The 20,194-nt window shown below is 32.0% G+C and overlaps 4 protein-coding genes across 4 annotated transcripts in view; 3 read left to right on the top strand and 1 right to left on the bottom strand.

Moving 5' to 3' along the window:
• Positions 1–933: 933 nt before the first annotated feature.
• HELRODRAFT_191421 (hypothetical protein) lies at positions 934–4,152 on the top strand (the record flags this gene model as incomplete). The annotated part of the gene is made up of 5 exons (XM_009018306.1): positions 934–1,058; positions 1,079–1,383; positions 1,409–1,595; positions 1,712–1,843; positions 4,015–4,152. The coding sequence occupies exons 3-5, from the start codon at positions 1,461–1,463 to the stop codon at positions 4,150–4,152; spliced, it is 405 nt and encodes a 134-aa protein (XP_009016554.1). The 5' UTR covers positions 934–1,058; positions 1,079–1,383; positions 1,409–1,460.
• Positions 4,153–4,793: 641 nt separating this feature from the next.
• HELRODRAFT_171595 (hypothetical protein) lies at positions 4,794–5,507 on the top strand (the record flags this gene model as incomplete). The annotated part of the gene is made up of 3 exons (XM_009018305.1): positions 4,794–4,835; positions 4,949–5,325; positions 5,405–5,507. The coding sequence occupies 3 exons, from the start codon at positions 4,794–4,796 to the stop codon at positions 5,505–5,507; spliced, it is 522 nt and encodes a 173-aa protein (XP_009016553.1).
• A 3,917-nt stretch (positions 5,508–9,424) lies between these two features.
• Positions 9,425–9,870, top strand: HELRODRAFT_135773 (hypothetical protein; the record flags this gene model as incomplete). The annotated part of the gene is given in 2 exon segments (XM_009018304.1): positions 9,425–9,533; positions 9,545–9,870. Coding segments are annotated over 2 exon segments (435 nt in total), but the record flags the coding sequence as incomplete, so codon positions are not given.
• A 959-nt stretch (positions 9,871–10,829) lies between these two features.
• The window catches only part of HELRODRAFT_77874 (hypothetical protein), a gene marked incomplete at both ends in the record, with an annotated part of 41,631 nt that continues 32,266 nt past the window's right edge, over positions 10,830–20,194 (bottom strand). The window contains 3 exons of the mRNA XM_009018303.1: positions 10,830–11,079; positions 11,441–11,673; positions 11,870–11,986. Of these exons, the coding sequence (XP_009016551.1) occupies positions 10,830–11,079; positions 11,441–11,673; positions 11,870–11,986 (600 nt within the window). The remainder of the gene's footprint in view (positions 11,080–11,440; positions 11,674–11,869; positions 11,987–20,194) is intronic.

Below are 20,194 nucleotides of genomic sequence, written 5' to 3'. Positions count from 1 at the left end.
GCAAATATGATTAAGGACCGTGTTTATTTCTATTTGATCTCTTTAATCTGTGATCTTTTTGATCTCTTTCCAAATCTTTAACTTTCCATGTAATTTTGCAAAGATGTTTTATCATTTTTAAGAATAAAATATAATTTACAAATAGACAAAATAACTTTTTGTAGAGTGTCCCATAATGAGCTAGAGAAGAAAAGGTTATTTTTTAATTGTTTTCAATAGATTGTTACATTTGATATTTTTGTTCATTTTTATATTTTAAGTTCGAGACCATTTCAAGCAAATTATAATTAACCCAATTTTGGGGTTGAATTTATTTATAGAAGGCATTATAGTAGGTAATTGTCTTTACAAGACTAGCTAGCTTGATTGTATTGTTTAAATAATTTGTTGGTTTCATAAGTGTTTATGGTTTTCAGTTTATTTTAATTTTCAGTGGTGGGTCTATCTATATGATATTTCTCAGTGATTGTTGTTTGGTCCTTTCCTTATGATCTTTTCATTCTTCTGATTCTTCTCATATAATCAGCTTGCAAAATTTCACAATATTTTCTGACACCCTCTTTTTGATATTCTTGGAATTTGAGTTGCAATAAAATCAATTAAATTTCATTAGTTTTTTTATTATATAAAATTATATTTATTTATTATATTTTTTTTATAAATATAAAAGTTTGATAAAAGGTAAAGTGTACAAAAGATAGCAAAGGCCTGTGGCTTGAGTATGGTTTAATTGAATCACTTTGGCTTATCAGGAAATGGAACAATTGATTCAATATTTATTACTTTACTGTCTGTGGATTTGGAGAAAGCCCATTGCAAAGTACCAAACAATGTAAGCTAGTAGAAACTACAAAGCGAAAAATGGCTCTAAAAGAATTGCGATTTGCTGCTATTTAAAAGTTGTACTGAGTCGGGAGTAGATTGGTTAGAGCAGTTGGAAATGGAATGAAAGCAGCTTGGAATATATTTTTAGAAGTGACATCTGCATTATTTTACAAGAGCGAATATAAATAGCTTGCATAGGAAGCTGTGTGCTCTACAGAGGCTAAACATGGGCAATGTCGGTAGAAGACTTTAGAACACTAAACAGAACATAAATGCAAATGTTAAGATGAACAACAGAATTCAACTTGGAAATACAATCGTATTTAAGATTTAAAAAATGAGAACAGATGAACTTGAGGCTGTACTTTGGTGCACTAGGCAAAAAGGATAGCAGTGATTGTGTGAAGAAACGTAGAACGTTTGAAATCATAAGATCAAGTTAATGTGGTAAATGGGAGCTCACATAACAAAAGTGAGTAGCAACAGAGTTGAAAGCTATGAGCCTAAAATAAACATGGCAAATGATAGAAATGACGCGGGACTGCCAACATTTGCGCTCTGCTATGTGCCTCGGCTGGTCACCCGTGCCTATAAACGCTTATGATAATGACTGAGGATGAAATGACCGTTTAATAATGAAGTTATTAAATTGTAGACGTGCGCACATGAGGCAGTGTTCCCAAGCTCTCCGCGAGGTCGTTCCCATGAGGAGAGACTCGTCGAGGCACACCTTGCTGGAACTCCTCGTGGAATCGAGGAAATATATCGTTGTGGGTTTCCATTTCATTTCGATTTGTTATAATTTTTCAAGTTTTGACCTGTTTATTTTTATATATTATTGTAACGTTCAAACACTGACTGATAAAACAACCGAACGCATTGATAGGACATAACTCGACATAGAAATGAGCTGCAGATGACTCTCCTGCAACTGAAGAAGGAGCAGGAAGCACTGAAATGGAGGAAGAGGCAGGTCCTCTCCAACTCCCTGGCTTACAGAGTTAGGTTGGGTCATTCGGTTAGCAGTGAATGTAGCAACTCATCCATTGGATCGTCCTCTTCGCCCTTCACTGCAGGGTCCATTTCTCCTGACCCTGGTCAGTTGGTTGGTCGGCTGGTTGATCAATTGATTGGTTCGTTGGTTGACCGTTCGGTTGGTTGGGTGGCTGGTTGATTTGTTTATCAATAAGTTCATTTATTATATTAATTCATGAAATACTGCTTTAACTACTAATAACGTAAAAATATAAAAATGTTCTTAATCATGTTTAATGAAAAATTTGTCATGCTATCAATTATATTTTTCTCCAGTTGGTCAGTTGGACATGGTGGGTGACTATGGAGATCTAAGCAATTCCTGTGATAGCATGATCAATATCATTGACGTCTTATGATCGTGACCACGCAGTAATATTACGATGATGATGGGGATGATGATGATGATGATGGTGATGATGATAGTGATGATGATGATGGTGATGATGATGATGACTGAGCTTTCATTGCTGGCTCATTCAATTTGTCTTAAACAAATTCCATTAATCATCATCAAATATTAATGACGTCATCATTCTAAATACTGTGTGGTCCAATGTGATAACTTTTCTTTAACATTTTTCTTATTTATTGCATTATCAAATATACTGAACTTAATTATTTTTGTGGTTACACGTGTAGTAGTGATTGTATACAATGTGTATGTGCGTGTGTGTGTGTGTGTGTGTGTGTGTGTGTATGTGTGTTTGTATGTGCATGTACTACTGAACACATTTGTTATTACCATCTTAACAGTTGTTGTTAGTATCTATTTATCATTAGTTTTATTCATCGTACAGTTGTTATGCACTTAATTATAAGGTTCATGTCTAATAATTTTTGTATTCTCATTAGCCATTCAATTTTCGAAATTAGCTATTAATAATTTTCCATCTCTGATTGGGTTTCCGGCGACGAATTTAAAGTAATAGTAATAAGATTGTGGATACCTAATTGGTAGTAGCATTAGGGTAATCTTGTTTGGTTGTTGTTTCGTTCTTCACACGTCATCTTATCAGCCAGTGATTGTTGTTCGTACGATTGTATCACAATTTTTCGTTCTTTCATTTATTATACATTCGTCATTCACTTTTAATAATGATACATTGCGTACATTTACTTATATTTGTAATTTAAATTACTTCTTACTGTACATAGAATCATAATTTTTTTCTTGTAGCATTAATTTTTTTTTCATTTAAATAGAAACTGCATTTCATCTTTTTTCGAATGATATTCTTCCCACGTTGTTCTTATATTTATTTATTTTTTTTGTATTTGTGTTTCTTCATTACTTGAACATTCACCACACACAGCAGTTTAAATTTCGAAAACTGAGTTGAACATATCTGAATAATTTTTGGTGCGTATTCACTGTGCGACATCTCAAAATTTTTAACATTCTCACATTTTAGCACGTCACTTAAGATTTTTTTTTTGTTATTTCACGTGTTGTGTTCATCTCTAAGTCATGGTGCGTCATGTGAAACTAAACTTTCGTTTAAAATTATTATGTCCTTTTTATAATTTTATGATAATTTATTAATTTGTTAAATTCTTTAATTGTATTGATTTGTTAGTTTTCGGTTGATTGTCTCTTCGCTTATCATTAGGTTAAAAATTTTGGCATGTATAACAAAATGTTTATTAAAAGTTATAAATGTACCTAGCATTTTTTTTAGAAAAAGTTTCAACTATTTAATTGAATTAAGCTAATATGTTGTCATCTACACAATATCTCTTGGAGTTTTGAAACTGCGGTTTAATTATTTTTTAAAGATCAAAATTAAATTTCTTTGTTCGAAACCTTGATGCCATGAAGTTCGTCTGTGAAAAACTGTGATTAACTCTGTCACGAGTGGTTTGATGTAAAAAGTTCTCCTTACTTCCGTTTCAAATGTCAAGAGCAACATCTTTCAAAACGAAATTCCCATTTTTCACAATTTGTAATTAGTTGTTGGGAGTGCTTATGAATCGGCTAGTGGGCTACACAAATTTTATTTAAAATTGATCGTGCAAAATCCGCTATAGCATCATCTGAAGCGTAAATGAAAGCTATTAGTTCAATTGTTGGATTGGAACAAGCAGTGGAAATAAAATAAAACTGAAGCGCACATGAGAAAATTTTCATCACCCTTAATACCGACACATTAGGCCTTCAATTATGAGCGCCGTGGTCACGTTCAAGACTTCGTTCATGAGGTGGTCACGTTCAAAATTTTGAATTCAGCTTCATTTGGTATCAGATGTACAGTTTGGATTCAGGGAATATGGTGCATTAAACTGAACTGACATTTTCTATTATTTAAAATAGTTTATCGTTAGCTTTATGGTATGGAATTTAAGTGAAGGAGTTGAATAAAGACGTGATTATAACGTCAAAACCTGAACAAAATGGATAAATTTGGGAAAAACAAACTAAATTGCATATTAACGCTCAACGATTTAACGCTTGTTAAATCTCATCTTAATTTTGTTATTGAAACGTGCCATGACCGACTGTTGGATAATCGTGTCAACGTTTAGCAGAAAATTTTAACAAAAGTGGTAGTTCACTGGAAATATTTATCTCGAAATTTCTCTCAGAAAATTTATTGTGATATTCAAATGATTTTCAGATTGAAATGCTTCGAAGTTATAAAATTTCGAGATTGAAAAATTTTGCATATTTGTTTCATTTGAATACTCGAAATTTGTTCAGTCTTCAGAGCGATTAGCATTTTTATTCCCTTTCACTTTCTCATATGATCTGAAAAATTATTTAAGAGAGGACTGCATTGCTCCGTTGCATTCAGAAAACAGAGGTACACAGTTATGTTCGTCAAATTTTTTAATCGTTCTAATTATAACTGATGTCATTTTTTCAGATAGATTTAACAAACTTATTAAACTTTCTTTAATTTTAATTAAAAGTTAAGTTATCGAAATAGAAAATGGGCAAGCTTCTTGCACTTCTATTCTTTCAAGCAATAGTGGTATCCTTTTTGCCATTTTATAATTATTTATGGACAGTTTTAATCGACAAATAGTTTTGTTTTATAAAAAAAGTTTAGCATCATTTGTTATACTTTTAATACAATTTTCTCAGATCTTGAATGCAAAGGAAAATGTGACATCAGAAATCTCGAAGCACGTTTTGCAGACTCCCAACGACATCTCCACCGATGAACACAAAAATAGCAGCAATGCAGAATCAATCCCACAAAATTTAAAAGAGAAGCGAGACGACGAAGCTGCAACAAACAACCAGACAAGATCACTAAACAATGAACATGTGAAAATGAGTGACGTGAAAGATGGGAACGGAACGAACCGTGCAATCGAAAGCCAGTCCACAGGAGCAAGCAAGGCAGAAGCTAAACAAAGCGATGTAAGTGCGAAGGACAGCGTAGAAAATTCAACTTTGTTCTTGAATAAAGAAACCAACGAGCATTCAACTGACGGAAAGAAAGCTGATGAGAGCAAGTAAGTTTGCCTGCGTCTAAATTTTTCACTGAATTATCAAAGAAAATATAAATTTTCAACTAACTACAAATTCTAACAGGGAAAAGCCAGCTGAGCAAGAAAACTCAAAGAAAAAGGACGAAAAGCACGATCCTACTGTTCACTCGGTTAATCACAGTATACATTACGTATTTCATGGTTGATTACATTTCATATTCATTAGAAAATAAATTAAACTCATGTTAGGTGTGTGAGGATAATAATTTTAAAATTCTTTTACGGCGCAACTTTGATATCATGCCAATCAACACCAAACACCAGATATCAGTGTTAGTTCAAACATCGATAAAAAGTTAATTAACATAATTTTTCAGATGACAAAATGAATCCATTACGCGCGGTGATGATTTTTTTAAAAAACGGTTCTACAGACGATGAATAACAAATAATTACAAGTTAAATGTTTCTGACTTTTATTGAACGAACCTGTTTTTTTTACGTGTTTTTTAAATAATTGTAATTTTAATTCACATAAAACGAACTTAGGTTTTATTGTTTTATTTCTCACAAGACTTTATAAAAATAAAAAAATTTAAATTTTAGACATTCAATATACATTAAACAATTGATTTTTAAATTAATTTCGATGCGGTCTTCCCGTTATTTTGTTCAATTGTAGGTACCTTACGCATCACTTTTAAATGAAGTTTTTTTTATAAAAAAAGAAATGTTTCGCAATCATTTTATTGCCGTTCAACACGCCATCTGAGACACATTATTTCAAATTTCTCTTCCTTTGAATGTTAAAGTTAAAAAACTTTAAAAAAATAATGTTAAATATGCTTATGATAGAACGTTTTCAAACGTCTGAGAGAATGTTTTTTGTTTCGAGGGCGCCTCAGTCGCTTGCCAGGTCGCTTTATAAGTCAACATTATCACTATCATTATCATTTTGCTTTTGTTTTTCCGTTGTTTGCATACGTTGAAATGTTTTTGCAATAATTTTTTTGTTCCATGGAAAAAACAATTAAGAAACCACTCCAGAGAATAATTGAAGGATTTTATGAGAGGCCGAAAAGTTAAAAAATAAAAAAAACCATATCACTACCCACCGGATGGGAACTTCACGCTTCTCTGAATGAATTGTTTGTTGAAAATTCAGTTTTTGTGCAAAACACAATTTATTTGACGACTACGACAAATTGTTTTTCTAACTTTTATTTTATTTTACTTCAATACAACTTTCCATAATTAGAAAGTTTAAAAGCTTCACAAGTTGCACGATGACCATACCTTCCATCAAATATGGACTGCTTCATTCACTGCACTCAACGCGTAAACCCCTCATATATTTCGTTCATCAAATCATTAATTTATTAACGAATTAAACGTTTGATGTAATAATAAGAAATACTAATAACAAAAACATTTCTTTTGGTATAAAGAATAAACAAATAGTTTGTTTCCTTCAAATGTTCATTTAAAAAATAATTACCAGTTTTGATCACTTTTGTATTTAACAGTTTTAGTATAAATTGAATTTATTTCACCACATTTCACCATTTACAGATTGAAATGGTTTTAAAACGTGTTACAATGGCTACATAATACTTGATGACCCGATGTGTTAAAGGCTTAAACGTATTAAACTTAACTTCAACTTGACAAATAAAACTTAAATGAATAAATAAATATAAAAAGATAAAATTTCAGAAACAAGAACAAAAGGAATTTTTTCGCGCCAAAACAAAACTCGTCGATTCATTACCATTGTTGCTTTCTTCCATACAGACTCATTTTTCAGTGTAACACTCAATGACACATTTTAAGGTTTCAAACTTTTATTAATGCATTCGGCTTTCCATTCAAATTCATGTCATTTTATACTTCCATACTTTTTCATATCACATATCTGGTTTCATTACAATAAAATATTATAGACTAAACCAAAGTTAAAATTTATAATAGTTTTATCAGAGGTAATAAAAGTTCAAAGTTAAATAGCGATATGATGATTTTCAACGATTCAGTTTAAAAACAAAAACAATCTTTTATGAAAAAATAAATATTTAATCACAAACCAAACAGGTATGAACATCACCACGCATCTAGGTTTGTCAGGAAATAAGAATTTGAAATGTTTTATGAGCAGAAAAAAAATCACAAAGAAATAATACCGACAGCAAGATAAAAACAAAAACAGTAATAAGAAAAAAATAAAATACTTACAACAACAAAAATAATAAACAAATAATAATAATAAACACATGACACAAGAATCTTTAAATTATGAGAAAATTTGTTATCGGTAGCTCTGCGGTTTATAATGCGAAAGATGTTTTCGTTATTGCTACAACGACCACACCACACGAATGAAAGGCGTGATGGCTCAATGGTTAAAGGCGCCTGGTCTTGCTATTGCTATGACTGGGTTCGAATACAAAGAGATCCCAGCCTATCATATGCAATGTGTGTGATGCGTGGTTTGCACGCGTATTCATAACGCTGTGTATGTTTGTCGTTGAAACTTCTGAAGCAAACGCAGAAGAGAGAGAAACCTTTATGAAGTAGCAGTAACGTATAGTGCATAATAATAAGAGTGGTCATGACCACACCACTATGGACTTTGTGACACTACCTTTCGAGCGTACTATATTTATATTCTTGAGTCACGAGATTGTTTGTACATTGAAACATTCATTCTGTTTATACAGACTAAGTTTTTAACGTTATAATTAGTATTTTAATAAACAATTTAACTGTTTAGAAAAAGGTTTTGTAAACATTTCATCACAAAGCTAAACAAATATTTTTTTAAACTGACAATGTTATGGTAAGGGTTTACTAAATTTCAAAGCATTAAATTCACTTTTAACTATAATCGGTCGGTTACTGCATGTCAATAAAGTTTGTTTTTCTAGTGGCTTCGTACTTTTTCAGAAAAGCGCGCGAGGTTATTTGGCAAGTTGTTTTGAAGAAAAGCGTGTGATTCTTGAGTAATAAAGACGTAAACTCGGGAAGTAGTACCAGTAGCGGATCAAAAGTGGAAATGTAGAGATATATCCTCCCAACAAACAATGAAAAACGAAAACTTTGGAGATTCTCTGTGAAATATAAACGGGAATCAGCCAAAAAATTACATAAATTTTAAAATTTGGTTTTGAAAGTCAGTTCCCATCAAAACTGGATTACGGGAATTAGCAAAAAGTGGTCATCATTTTTAGAACTTTGAAAATTATCTCAAATTAAAATCACAAAATTTTGGATAATTCGCAGGACAGAACCGACTTTGCAGTAGTTATGTGTCTTAATATTGTTATAAAATTGTTATAAAATAGTTAAATTTTTGTTACGATGTTGTTATTTATACCATAATAATTTAGTTTTAATTACGATTTGATATTTATCTTACAATACAATATTTTGCGGTAGTATTGTTGTAATTTTTTTTACGATAATTTGATGTAATAATGTTATAGTATTTTAGCTTTGTTGTAAGTTATTATAATTTTATTTTAATGTGGTTGAAACGTATCCACATTTGCGAGTGTCACAATGATACTGATAATTAAAATTAATAAATTTGTTTTATTGGAAAGATGATGGTGATAATACTACTACTACTGCTGCTGCTACAACTGCTGCTGCTAATACTACTACAACTACTACTACTACCACCACTAATAGTAATAATAATAAATAATAATAATAACAACAGAAGCAAAAATGACAATAAGTTAAAAGCAATAGTCTTTCGTAAATTTTATTTCAAGTGCAATCTGTTAAACTTTCTCAGTTATTGGATGGCTGGTGCTAATACTTAAAATTTCATTTTGCTTCATATCAGCTTCCTCACTAATGGTGCGACTGTTGCTATTGTTGTTACCGTTGTTGTTGCTGTTATTGTTTGCACCTGATGTGGTGAAATTGAAGTCTCTGGTTGTTGTGTGGCCATCATTTGGGATGCTGGCAGGAACTTGGGGATTTTTGTGCACTTGTACCAGGCTGTCTACGAGGCATGCATTTTTGTGAGTTTTCTTGTGTGGACAGTTTTTGGTGTGTTTGTTGTGTGCGTTATTATGAATATCTTCGTTTTGGTCGTTGTGTTTGTTAATGTAAATGTTTCTGTGCTTACCACTGTAGAGGACGTTGTGTTTTTCGTCGGAAGTGTCGTTGTGTACGTCAATGTCAGTATTGTTGTGTTTGCCGTCCGGTATGTTGTTTTGTAGGTTAATGCCAGTGTTGCTGAGTTTGTCATCCTGTGTGTTAATGTTGATGTTTTTATGTGTGTCGTCTTGTATGTCAATGCACACGTTGGAGTGTTTGTCGTTGGGTATGTTAATGTCAGTGTTGATCTTTGTGGTGTTATGTATGTGGTTGAGTGTGGGGTCTTGCGTATGGATTCGTGTATCGATAAGTGTGTCATTGTGTGCGTCGTTGGGTATGCTGTTGTGTGCGTCGTTGTGTGCATGGATATGTGTTTTGCAGTGTGGGCCATTACATCTTTTCAAGTGTGTTTCTTTGAGTATGTCCTTGAATATGTTTTTGTTCGTGTTGTACTGTCTGTTGTTGTTAATATGATTGTTGTTGTTTGAAACAGGATCACCGTTGAAGTTGTTAATGTTGACGCCGTTGGTGTCTTCATCATTGGCGATCATCGTGTTTTTATTTGCAGGATGTTGTTTGCAATCAATTGTCAGGTTGTTGTTTGTAGCGTGATTAGTTGCGTTTTTATTCAACATACCATTTCGACCCAAAATTGTACACTTTGTTTCTAAAGTAATGTTGTCCTCAAGATATGGACAGACCACATTTCTACCTGACCTACCTGACCTACCAACATTCTCATTGTAGCGATCGCAACCGTAGTAGTAGTTTATGTGAATATTGTTGACGTGTTTGTTTGCGTTGGTACTCGAGCTATTCAACTTATGACAGCGATCCAGATTCGTGCAACTTCTACTCGGTCTGGTGAGGGCGATATCTGGGTCTACACACACATTCCTGTTTTCAGAATTCGTGGCAGAAGTGCATTGTCTCAACGGATGGTCCACGAAATAACTAGTCAACAAAACTTTGTTCTCTCTTCGTTTCATCGGATGCTTATGTTTTGAAGAAGCTACCATGGTGATGCTTTTGTTGTTGTTGGAAATGCTGGACTGCTGCCTGCTTGCGTTTTCGTCGGCGGAATGTGCTGGGCGGGAATGGGAGTCGTGGCTGGAGGATGTCACACTCCTCTTCACTGCAAATGGTAGTTCCTGATGCAATCTATCGCTCTTTAAACGATCGGATGAAAACTTTGAAAAAAAAATTGCAAAACGTTTGTTGATGCCGCCTTGTTCAATTTTGGAAACGTGCATTCTTCTGTTGTCACTTTCATTACAGCACTTGAGAAGAGAAACACGAGATTTGTATTCGAGCTGTATGACATTTTGGTTATTTTTTTTACTGCTACTGTAGCCAGAACCAACCTTTTGAATTTGGTTACGTTCTACGCAAATTTTGACGCATTTTATTCTCCAGCAGATATTTTTTAATGTTTTTTTGCTGAAAATCATGTAAAGGAAAGGATTCAAAGCACTTTGTAGAAGTCCCAGTGTTTCGCTAAACTTTTTTGCCTCTTCAAATTTTATTTGATAATTAGAGTAAACTCTAACTAGCAAAATAAAAAAATATGGTGTCCAACATACCACGAAACAAATTATGACCGATAGCGTCATTTTGACGACGTTGCGTTTCGAGGCCATGGCCTGATATCGAAGTGTCGACATCGTCCTGTCGTTGTGGCGTAGTGTCGTAACTGCAAGCATGGCTGATGTATGCTGCTGCTGTTGTTGTCGATAGAAAGATTGAGTGTTATTTTTATTGCCGTTGTTTTGAATGTTGTAGGAATTTTGTTGCATCGTCTGATATTGCGAATGCATTTTACCGTTAGCATCCATTTTTTCAATTTTTGATTGCAAAATATCATCGCCACCTGTTTTTAAGAAAAATTTTCAATTGAGAAACATAGCTGTCATTGTTGATATTATAACTACCGGTGGAAAAAAAAAGACTACCATCAATTTGTAGCGATGGTGGCGGCGGGAGGGGCGATGGATTGTAACAGCCACCGCTGTCCGACGTGTTGGCAGACCTGCGTGAGGTGACGAAATGAATCTTTGGTACATTCAGCTGGTTCCCGTCAGAAGTTCTCAACCAGACGACTTTGATGATGCTGATGTAGCAGAAGGACATGACGATTGTGGGGATGATGAGGATGTACGAGGTGAGGAACGTCACGTACAACTTCCTCTGCCATTCCTCCGTGTATCCTGAACTAGAACAAGAAGGAATACTTTTCGTGGATTTCACGTCGTAGATCAATGTCTGAAATGCAATTCAGTTGTTTCCTTTATTTCAATTTATTTTTGTTCAATTTGTAAATAAGTGTTTATTTGCATATCAAAATCCAAAGTTTGAAAGTTTTTTTGAAATCTTTTTTATTGGACTTTTATTTATGATAGGACTGCTAATTTTTTAAATTTTGCATTTGATTTTTAAGTAAATTTAAAAAAATTCCGACTTCTCTGAAAATAAATATCTGAGGAAGAGCGAATAGAAGAGCGAGAGACCACGCAGCACAAATCTTCCTCCATATCGTCTTTGAGTTTCCTAATGATTGGAACGGTTGTACCAAGACCTGCATTGCAATGATATAAAAAAATCATTTACTAACTCAAAGTATTAAATTTTTTGATGAAATATTTAAATTTTCAAAAATATAGAACTGTTGTGAGCTTCATAACGCCAATTGTGAGTGTTTAAAAAATAAAATAGAGAATTTTTTCTCTCGAACCAAAGGAGTGAAACAGAATGAGTCACAGCAGACAAGTTTTGTTGAAATAATTTGTTTATTTTTTTAAAATATCAAACCATAAAATAATTATATTCCATATGGTGCAAATTCCAATCAACTCTTTTCACAGCATACACGCTCATCATAGAAGAGTTGTTGTTGGTAAAATCTTGTGTCTTTCTGTCAACCACCAACAAAACAGTGCCACAATAAACAATGGATATATAATAAAAATATACGTGATAAAAATTTTTTGCCTCAGTGCTTTGTTACCGTTATTGAATAAATAATTGTTAATGTAAGCACAATAATAATAATGTGAAATTTGTTGAGTGCAAAATGAGAGCAAAACACAATTTTAGTTATTGCCTCTTCCAAGATCTAACCAAACTAAACTTCATCTTTGGCGAAGATTTTTCAATTATAATTATAAAATAGTCGAAAAAAAACATCAAATAAATAAATTGAAAATAATAAAGTGAAATTTAAGTTATAATTATTTTTCAAGTTAGTCCCAGTTAGATGATCAATTATGATGTAAGTGAAAATTTGTTTGAAACATGAGAAACATTTGAAACCATTCGATGAAATAATTAATTGAACAAAAAAATCATACAGACTTAAACGATAATTTTTCAAGTAAAATCATTTATTTTCTAAAAAAATGTTACTTTATTTAACATTTTTTTAGAAGTGTCATCTACTATGTGTAACTGCAAGTAAAGAAAATTAATAATGTAATAAGATTCATCTTGCAAGCATTTTAGAGATTTCTTCGCTTAAAAATTGGAACGATCATTTTTAAACTTGAAGTTAATTTGCATATAGTTACGTCTTTTCTTCAATTTTTTGTACAAAGATTTTTTTGGCTGGCTAGTTAAAAGTAAATTAGATTGGTTGCAATAATAAGATGTTAAATATTCGTGTGGATATTGCCTCTTCTTCTGCATATTTTAACTCTAATCATCGTAAAGAAGATTTAGCGCTGAGCGTCAGGGCTCCTTAAACGTTCATATAGCAAGATCAAAATTAAAACCTTCTGTTTTTGCACCAACGAACCAAGCAGTAGATCTTCACTATATGCATGATGTCTCTCGAGTCTCCAGATGTCACATCAACAAAATAGCAACTAACAAATTTTTATTAGCACTATATTTCTTATTCTAAATATTCTCAATTACATTCAACTTTTTTTAAATATCCATGAATTTTTAAATAAATACTTTTTTCATTTATTTGAAATTTATACGAGTGTATATGTAATATAAACAAACAAACAGACAAACAAACAAACAAACAAACCAACAAACAAACCAACAAACAAACCAACAAACAAACAAATAAATATATATAAATAAATAAATAAACAAGCATGTAAAGTTTAAACATCTGAAACTTTTTAACATCCAAGCGCATATTGCTTCGTAATCACATTTTCTCTACACAATAGTGCCTGCTACAGTTGCACTCGGCCTCACACGAGCTGATTGATGATGGTTCACTGTGCACTCTGCTTCTTGGTTTTCGTAACTTGGGCTGGGTTTGTTCTACTTGAAACCGACGTTATTATTTAAGCGAGTAGGTATGTGTTGTATGTATATTCTACTTCTAAACTTATAAGAGAATGGTGATATCGTGATTTCGAATGATGATAGGCTAACGGCAGTGGAAAAGCGTAACTCAACAACTCATTGTTTGGAAAGACAAGTTTTATACAGTTGATACAAATTAATTTTTTATGCAAGAAATGCTTGCAAAATATAACAACGCCTGTTTTTCAATTAATTCTCCTTAGGCGACTAAAATTTTGTCTTTGGTGACAACGTGAAATCTGTCTTATTGTTTTAATTTTAATAGAACAATTAAATATTTAAGATGAAGTTTTAAGAAGATTTATTAAATTTTCTGTCATCCACAACATGTTCAAGTTACTGTGCTGGTTGAAACATTAAGCATTGTTTCCTGATCAATAAACTGACCGCACAGCAGCCATAAATAAGATCCCTGACAATGACGATGAATATCGACCAGTGACCGGTGCTAAATAATAATACCTTAATGTTTAAATGACATCGCTTGCTATTGAGAGTTACTTGTTATTATTATCATTATTTATTATTATCATCACTTTTTATCATTATTACTTATTTTCTGTCGTCGTTAGTTAAAAATACGCAGTGGAACAAATCAAGACTCAAAATAACGTTGAGCCACATCACCATTTTAAAATGTAGCTGAAAACCATAAAAAACAAAAACAAAAATATTTATAAGTTTTCATAAATATAATTTTAGTTTTTAAAACTCATTACCGTCAAAATTTTTTTTTCATCTCTTACAAAGCTGATTTTCATTCATTCACTATATTTAGTTTCAGTCCTATGAAGAAGGCTTAAAACTTTGAAAATTATCGTAAAGTCAGAACAAACGAAACCAATTCGCTTTCGTTTTCATGTCATATGCAAATATTATGTCACATAAATGTATCTAATATATACAATTTACATCAAACATGATTTTAAATTTCACATAATATTTTTTGAGTTTTGACTACTCAATTTCGAATTTATTTGTATTTACACGACATAATTAAACAATAAAATATTTATGGCATAAAATTTTTTTGACACAATGTAAAAACTTCCTTAAAGAAGCAAGGCATTTTGAAAGAACATTACAAAATTGTTATTAATAGAGTTACATATGTACATGTATTAGAGAGAGTTCATAATTCCATATTTATTTAAATAAAGAAGTATAGCTAATATTTTAAAATTCTTAATAATGGTGTTCATATCAGCATGATAATAACGATCATTTTACGACACAAAAGTTTAAAATTCCATTATATAATAATTTCACATTACAATTTTTTTTGTTTGTTGTAAATGTTTAAAAATGTTCACTCACACCCGTAGAGTTAATGTTCAATTTTTTTTTTATCACGGATCCTTCATGATCGCATTTCATTAAGAAAAGTTTGTAGAAAGAAAAATAAATATATATAATTTTTTAAAATAACGAGAATAAATATAAAAATTCAAGCAAATAAATTTTGTTGTGAAATGTGACAATTTAATAATTGAAAGAGCTGTTAATAACTGTTGATACATTTTGTTTAACAAAGAAACAAACCAGCAATGAATCAAAACGCTAAATTTTGATTTAATAAAAGCAAGTAATACAGATTTGTGGTGCATGGTCTGTGATTGTTTTTATTAAACGTGCGTGAAAGTTTGGTGACCTATGTTGCAATTTTGACGAAAAGCTCTTGTCGTCATTAATTAAACGTTACGAAGTGGAATTTAGTTGACTTTATGGGGTTAATGAGGTTTATGAATAATGATTGAGTGCCATGAATTATGCTTGGCGGCGGTCACGTGGGATGAAACCAAAAAATTTAATAAAAAGTAACGTAGAGAGAAAAATTGTGGAGAGTAAAATTATGAAAATTCTTGTGGAGAAGTGTAGATGGTGTTACTTGCTTGGTTGGCGTGCTTTCTAGTGCATCCTGCTTCACTATAGATCATGCGCATGAATGAACGGCTGACTCGTGAATGATGATGCTGGCTGGCATTAATAAATAAGGACAAACATCCATCCATATGATGGATGGATGGAAAAATGGATGGATGGATGGATGGATGGATGGAATGTTAGACAGATGAATGAATGAATGAATGGATGGATGGATGGATAGATGGATGGATGGATGGATGGATGGATGTATAGATGGTTAGATAGATGGATGGTTGGATGATTAGATTAATGGACGAATGGATGGATGGATGGAAGGTAAATGTACAAACTAAATTCAGGACAACTCTCATTTTTTACTGCAAAGAAAAAATTCTTATAAATAATTCTTCATAGAGGTTGAACAATTGCACAACTTTTCTCATATGCGCATATTAATGGTACATTCAATCAGAAAATACGAAATAATCCGATATATACAAGTATTATACAATTAGTGAATGAATCAATAGATAAATGAATCAATGAGCATATGAATGAGTATCGATCTAAAAAGAAGTACACATATAAATTACTTCATAAATATATACTTTTATTATTGAAAACAATACTACCATTTACAGTAACCAACATAGTTTCAATTGAAAACGAATTTTACGATATTCACGTTTTGATAGAATAGGTTGACCTTTCAAAAGAAATGCTCCATAATTTGTGCTAACGAATCATGAAATTTATATTAAATGCCTGAAAAATGCGTCTAGAAAAAAATTTGATTTTTGAAACATGCAATTTATAAACATGGACAAGAAATACATCTGGTAGTACACTCATTCGGCACATGCCATGCCGTTGCCAAAATTTTTTCGGTTACAGCCAAGATTCGGAACCTACTCCCGGCTGACTGATTTGAAAGTAGCCAACGCCATCACATTTCAGTTGTAATGTTTTCCAGATGGGTATAAAACATTAGTTGAGTTCAACAAGCCAAGCCTAACTGTTTCTTAAGAAGTTAACTCAGGAAACGCTAAACAAATTCACAATATAGCACACACACACACACGCACGCATACACATACACGTACGCATGCACATACCCACAAACACACACACACACACACACATACACACACACACACACGTACGGACAGATAATATAAATTGAAAAATTTTAGATTTATTTCACGAATTTCATGTTTGCTTCTTGATTTTTTAAAAGGCTACTTGACTTAGTTTGAAATAGATAAAAAAGAATTTGAATTATTAAATTCATCAAAATAATTTTGTCCAATAAAACCTTTAAAAAAATTTTTCCTGACTGGAGCACGTAATTATGTGAATTATGTAATTAATTTTTATTCCACTTGCAAGTGTCGCCCAATCCCTCCACACAACAATCCCACACAAAACAACCACACACACACACACACAACATTCACACACACACACACAACTACACAGAACGATCACACACGAAGCAAACACACCTAACAGACAACCAGGCTAAAGCCACAACACTACTTGCGGGATTGACAATGCATGAAATTGATGAAACTATTAAGAAAACATTAAAAAAAGCACTTACATTATTCATTACAAACACACAAACACACTCACACACACACACGCAGAACCCGCGCAAGTATGTTATTATTTATAAGCCATGTAAGCAAAGAGTGGAGACCAAGCAAGTTCCAGTCAACATTCTAGTGTGGCACCTGATAAATTGGTGCGTTTTAAAAAATATTTTAACTAATTGGTGTTTGTTGATTAAAAGATGAATTGTAGTAGTTGAATTAAAAAATTTGTTGGAAGAACGTTTAAAACCGAATCAAATTGTAACTAAAATTCTACCAAATTACTCGCTTCCACTTTTGACATGACACGCATTCGACTTCGATAACTGTCTTTAAGGATGAACAAATCATGCAGCTAGCACATCCTCGCTATAATAAGACACACATAAGGCACATGATCACAAATCGTGCTGCTGTTGGATATTCTTGAGAAATGTTTAATTTTATCAACAACTGCAATTTTCTCTTTCATAAAAATTTAGTTTTTCAATTAAAATTCTAGAGACTATTAAAAAAAAACTGACAGACTCATTCTCAACCTTCTTGCTCCAGTTCCTCCATTCTCCTTCCTATGCTTCATTGCTTTCTTGCTTCTACACGTATTAATTACAAAAATTCAGTCGTAACATTGGAAATTATATTGACCAATTTCATCACCTCATGTGAGCATGGGAACAAAACGTTGCAGATTTCCAGCAAAATCTCTTAACTATCCCGATTGCAAATTCCTACTCAGCTGAGTAGACAACCTCCCAAGCCAAGATAGTGCTTCTAATTGCGTCTTTTAAAAAAATGAATAAATTTTTTTATTCAAACTGAAGAAGCAATGTATTTGACACTTTACAAATGTAGCCATTATTTTTTGATGCTGACCACAAAAGATTAAATATTTTTCATCTGAATGAAGGAGTTGTTCAAAATATTAAACAACAATCTGCCGTTATGAAATAAGATGGTGGTTTAAAAAAGTTTTGAACAAAATCGTCAGTTTTTTGGTATGTATTTGTATTTAATTCAACTGTCTACTGGACGAAAAAAACGTTTTGTCAAATTCATGATAAAATTTTTTTTGTTTAAATGGCGGAAATATTTTAAATTTGTGGAAAAGATTATTTCCTAGTAAATAAATTATTTGAATAAATTTCTCGGAATAATTTCCCTTTGAATGAATGAGTGAAAATCTTTCGCCAAAAGAGGATTACTACAAAGGCACCATGTGTAAACGAAACATCTCCATATAAGGAACATTTGCACTTTATTTTGTATTTTCATCAAAGTTATATAACGTCTTAACAAAAATATTATCATGAAAACGATTGGCATAACGAGAAAGATTGGTCTGATGCTGAGAACAGTGGTGGTTCTTCTAGTAATGATGATGAATGTTCGGTGATGATGAGATGATGAGGATGGTGATGTGCGAATGCTGGCTTGGTGACGTCTGCCTGTCATTAAAAGAAAAAAATTGAAGTGGTGGCGTGACGTTGATGTATGGCCAGATCCTATCAGCTATGAGCATGAAATTCAGTTTTTTTAAACTTAATCATTAAAAAAATGAATTGAACAATTCAGTTTTTAAAACTTCATCATATAAATTGTTTTTATGCTGTTATTGTGGTTATAATATATAACGAGAGGTGTTGAATTGGTTTGAAAAATTTTCACAGAAAGAATGTTAAATATAAAAATATTTTATTGCATTCAAAATAATCATTTTATTTGTTCTGCAGTTGATTTTATGACATAGCGAATGTTTTTATAAGGAAATTTTCCATTACTCCATTTTGTTAATAGAGTTGAGTGGCCTTGAACTTCTAGTGCTGAGATGTTGGTTGTTTCAGAAACATTAAGCCAGACATGTGAGCAAATCGACCGAACATCTTTCCAGGACTGCAAACATCCCTATTCTTTCAAGAAAACATCAAACATCCCTACTCTTTCAAGTAGTCCCGTACGATATAAAATTGAAATATTTTGTTGACATATGAAATTATAAAAGTAAAAGAAATTTCTTTGAAGTCTTTCTCAAATATTTTTTTATAAAATTATGAACGAAAATTTTAAAAACAACGTATTTTAAAACTATGACGTTGTTCATCGGAGCGTAGGAGCGTTTTATCGATGCTCCATGATATTGCCGTCATTGTTATCATATAATACAGTTTTTTCCCTTTCATGTTTTTGGTCCATTTATTCTTAAAATTTTAAAATAATAAAAATTAATGGTATTATTGTTTATATATTTTTAATAATTTTTTATGTTTCATTCATTAATATGAAATAAATTGATTGAGTTTTGATGAGAGGATGGCACGAGCACGTGTAGTGGAGAAATAGTGGTAGACACTAACTAACTGTAAGTAATTGCTTTGAACGTTTGAATGCTGCGTTAAAAATGTGAAGAAATGAATTAAAGAAAATTTCACTAAAATATTTGCTTAAAAGTGAATCACTTAATTTTTGGGAAGCACAATGCAGGGTTTAAATTTATAAAGATTTAGATAAGTAGTTTTGTCGGTGAATGATGCGAAGAAGAGATGATGATGAGGATGATGATCGTAGTTAAATAATGAATTGTGACAAATTAAGTAATAATAATGTTGAAAAAAATAAAATTATGTTGATGGTGAAGATGATGATGAAGACGATGAGGAAGATGAAGAAAATGAAGATGATGGAAATGATGATGATCAAGAAGACGGTGAAGAAGAAGATAAAGAAGATTATTGCAACAACAACAACAAGAAGAAAGTGAATACTGTTATTATTTGTTATACAGACAACAGGTAATATATGCCGTCAAAACATCCAACACATTCTTATGTAATAATATTTTGTCTGGTACTGTTCCTTCGCAAATTATGACTTACGTTTTATCATATGCGAGCTTTGTAATGCAACCCAAAATGTATAAAAACATTTTTTACTTTCACTAGAAAAACTTTTTAGATCACAAAACAACGACTACAAAGATGATATGAATGAGCATTGATCCAATG

Source organism: Helobdella robusta (genome assembly GCF_000326865.2).
Source record: "Helobdella robusta unplaced genomic scaffold HELROscaffold_21, whole genome shotgun sequence".
NCBI classification, from domain to species: domain Eukaryota; kingdom Metazoa; phylum Annelida; class Clitellata; order Rhynchobdellida; family Glossiphoniidae; genus Helobdella; species Helobdella robusta.
The sequence above is the reverse complement of the archived record's forward strand: the minus strand, read 5'-3'. Positions and strand labels throughout refer to the sequence as shown.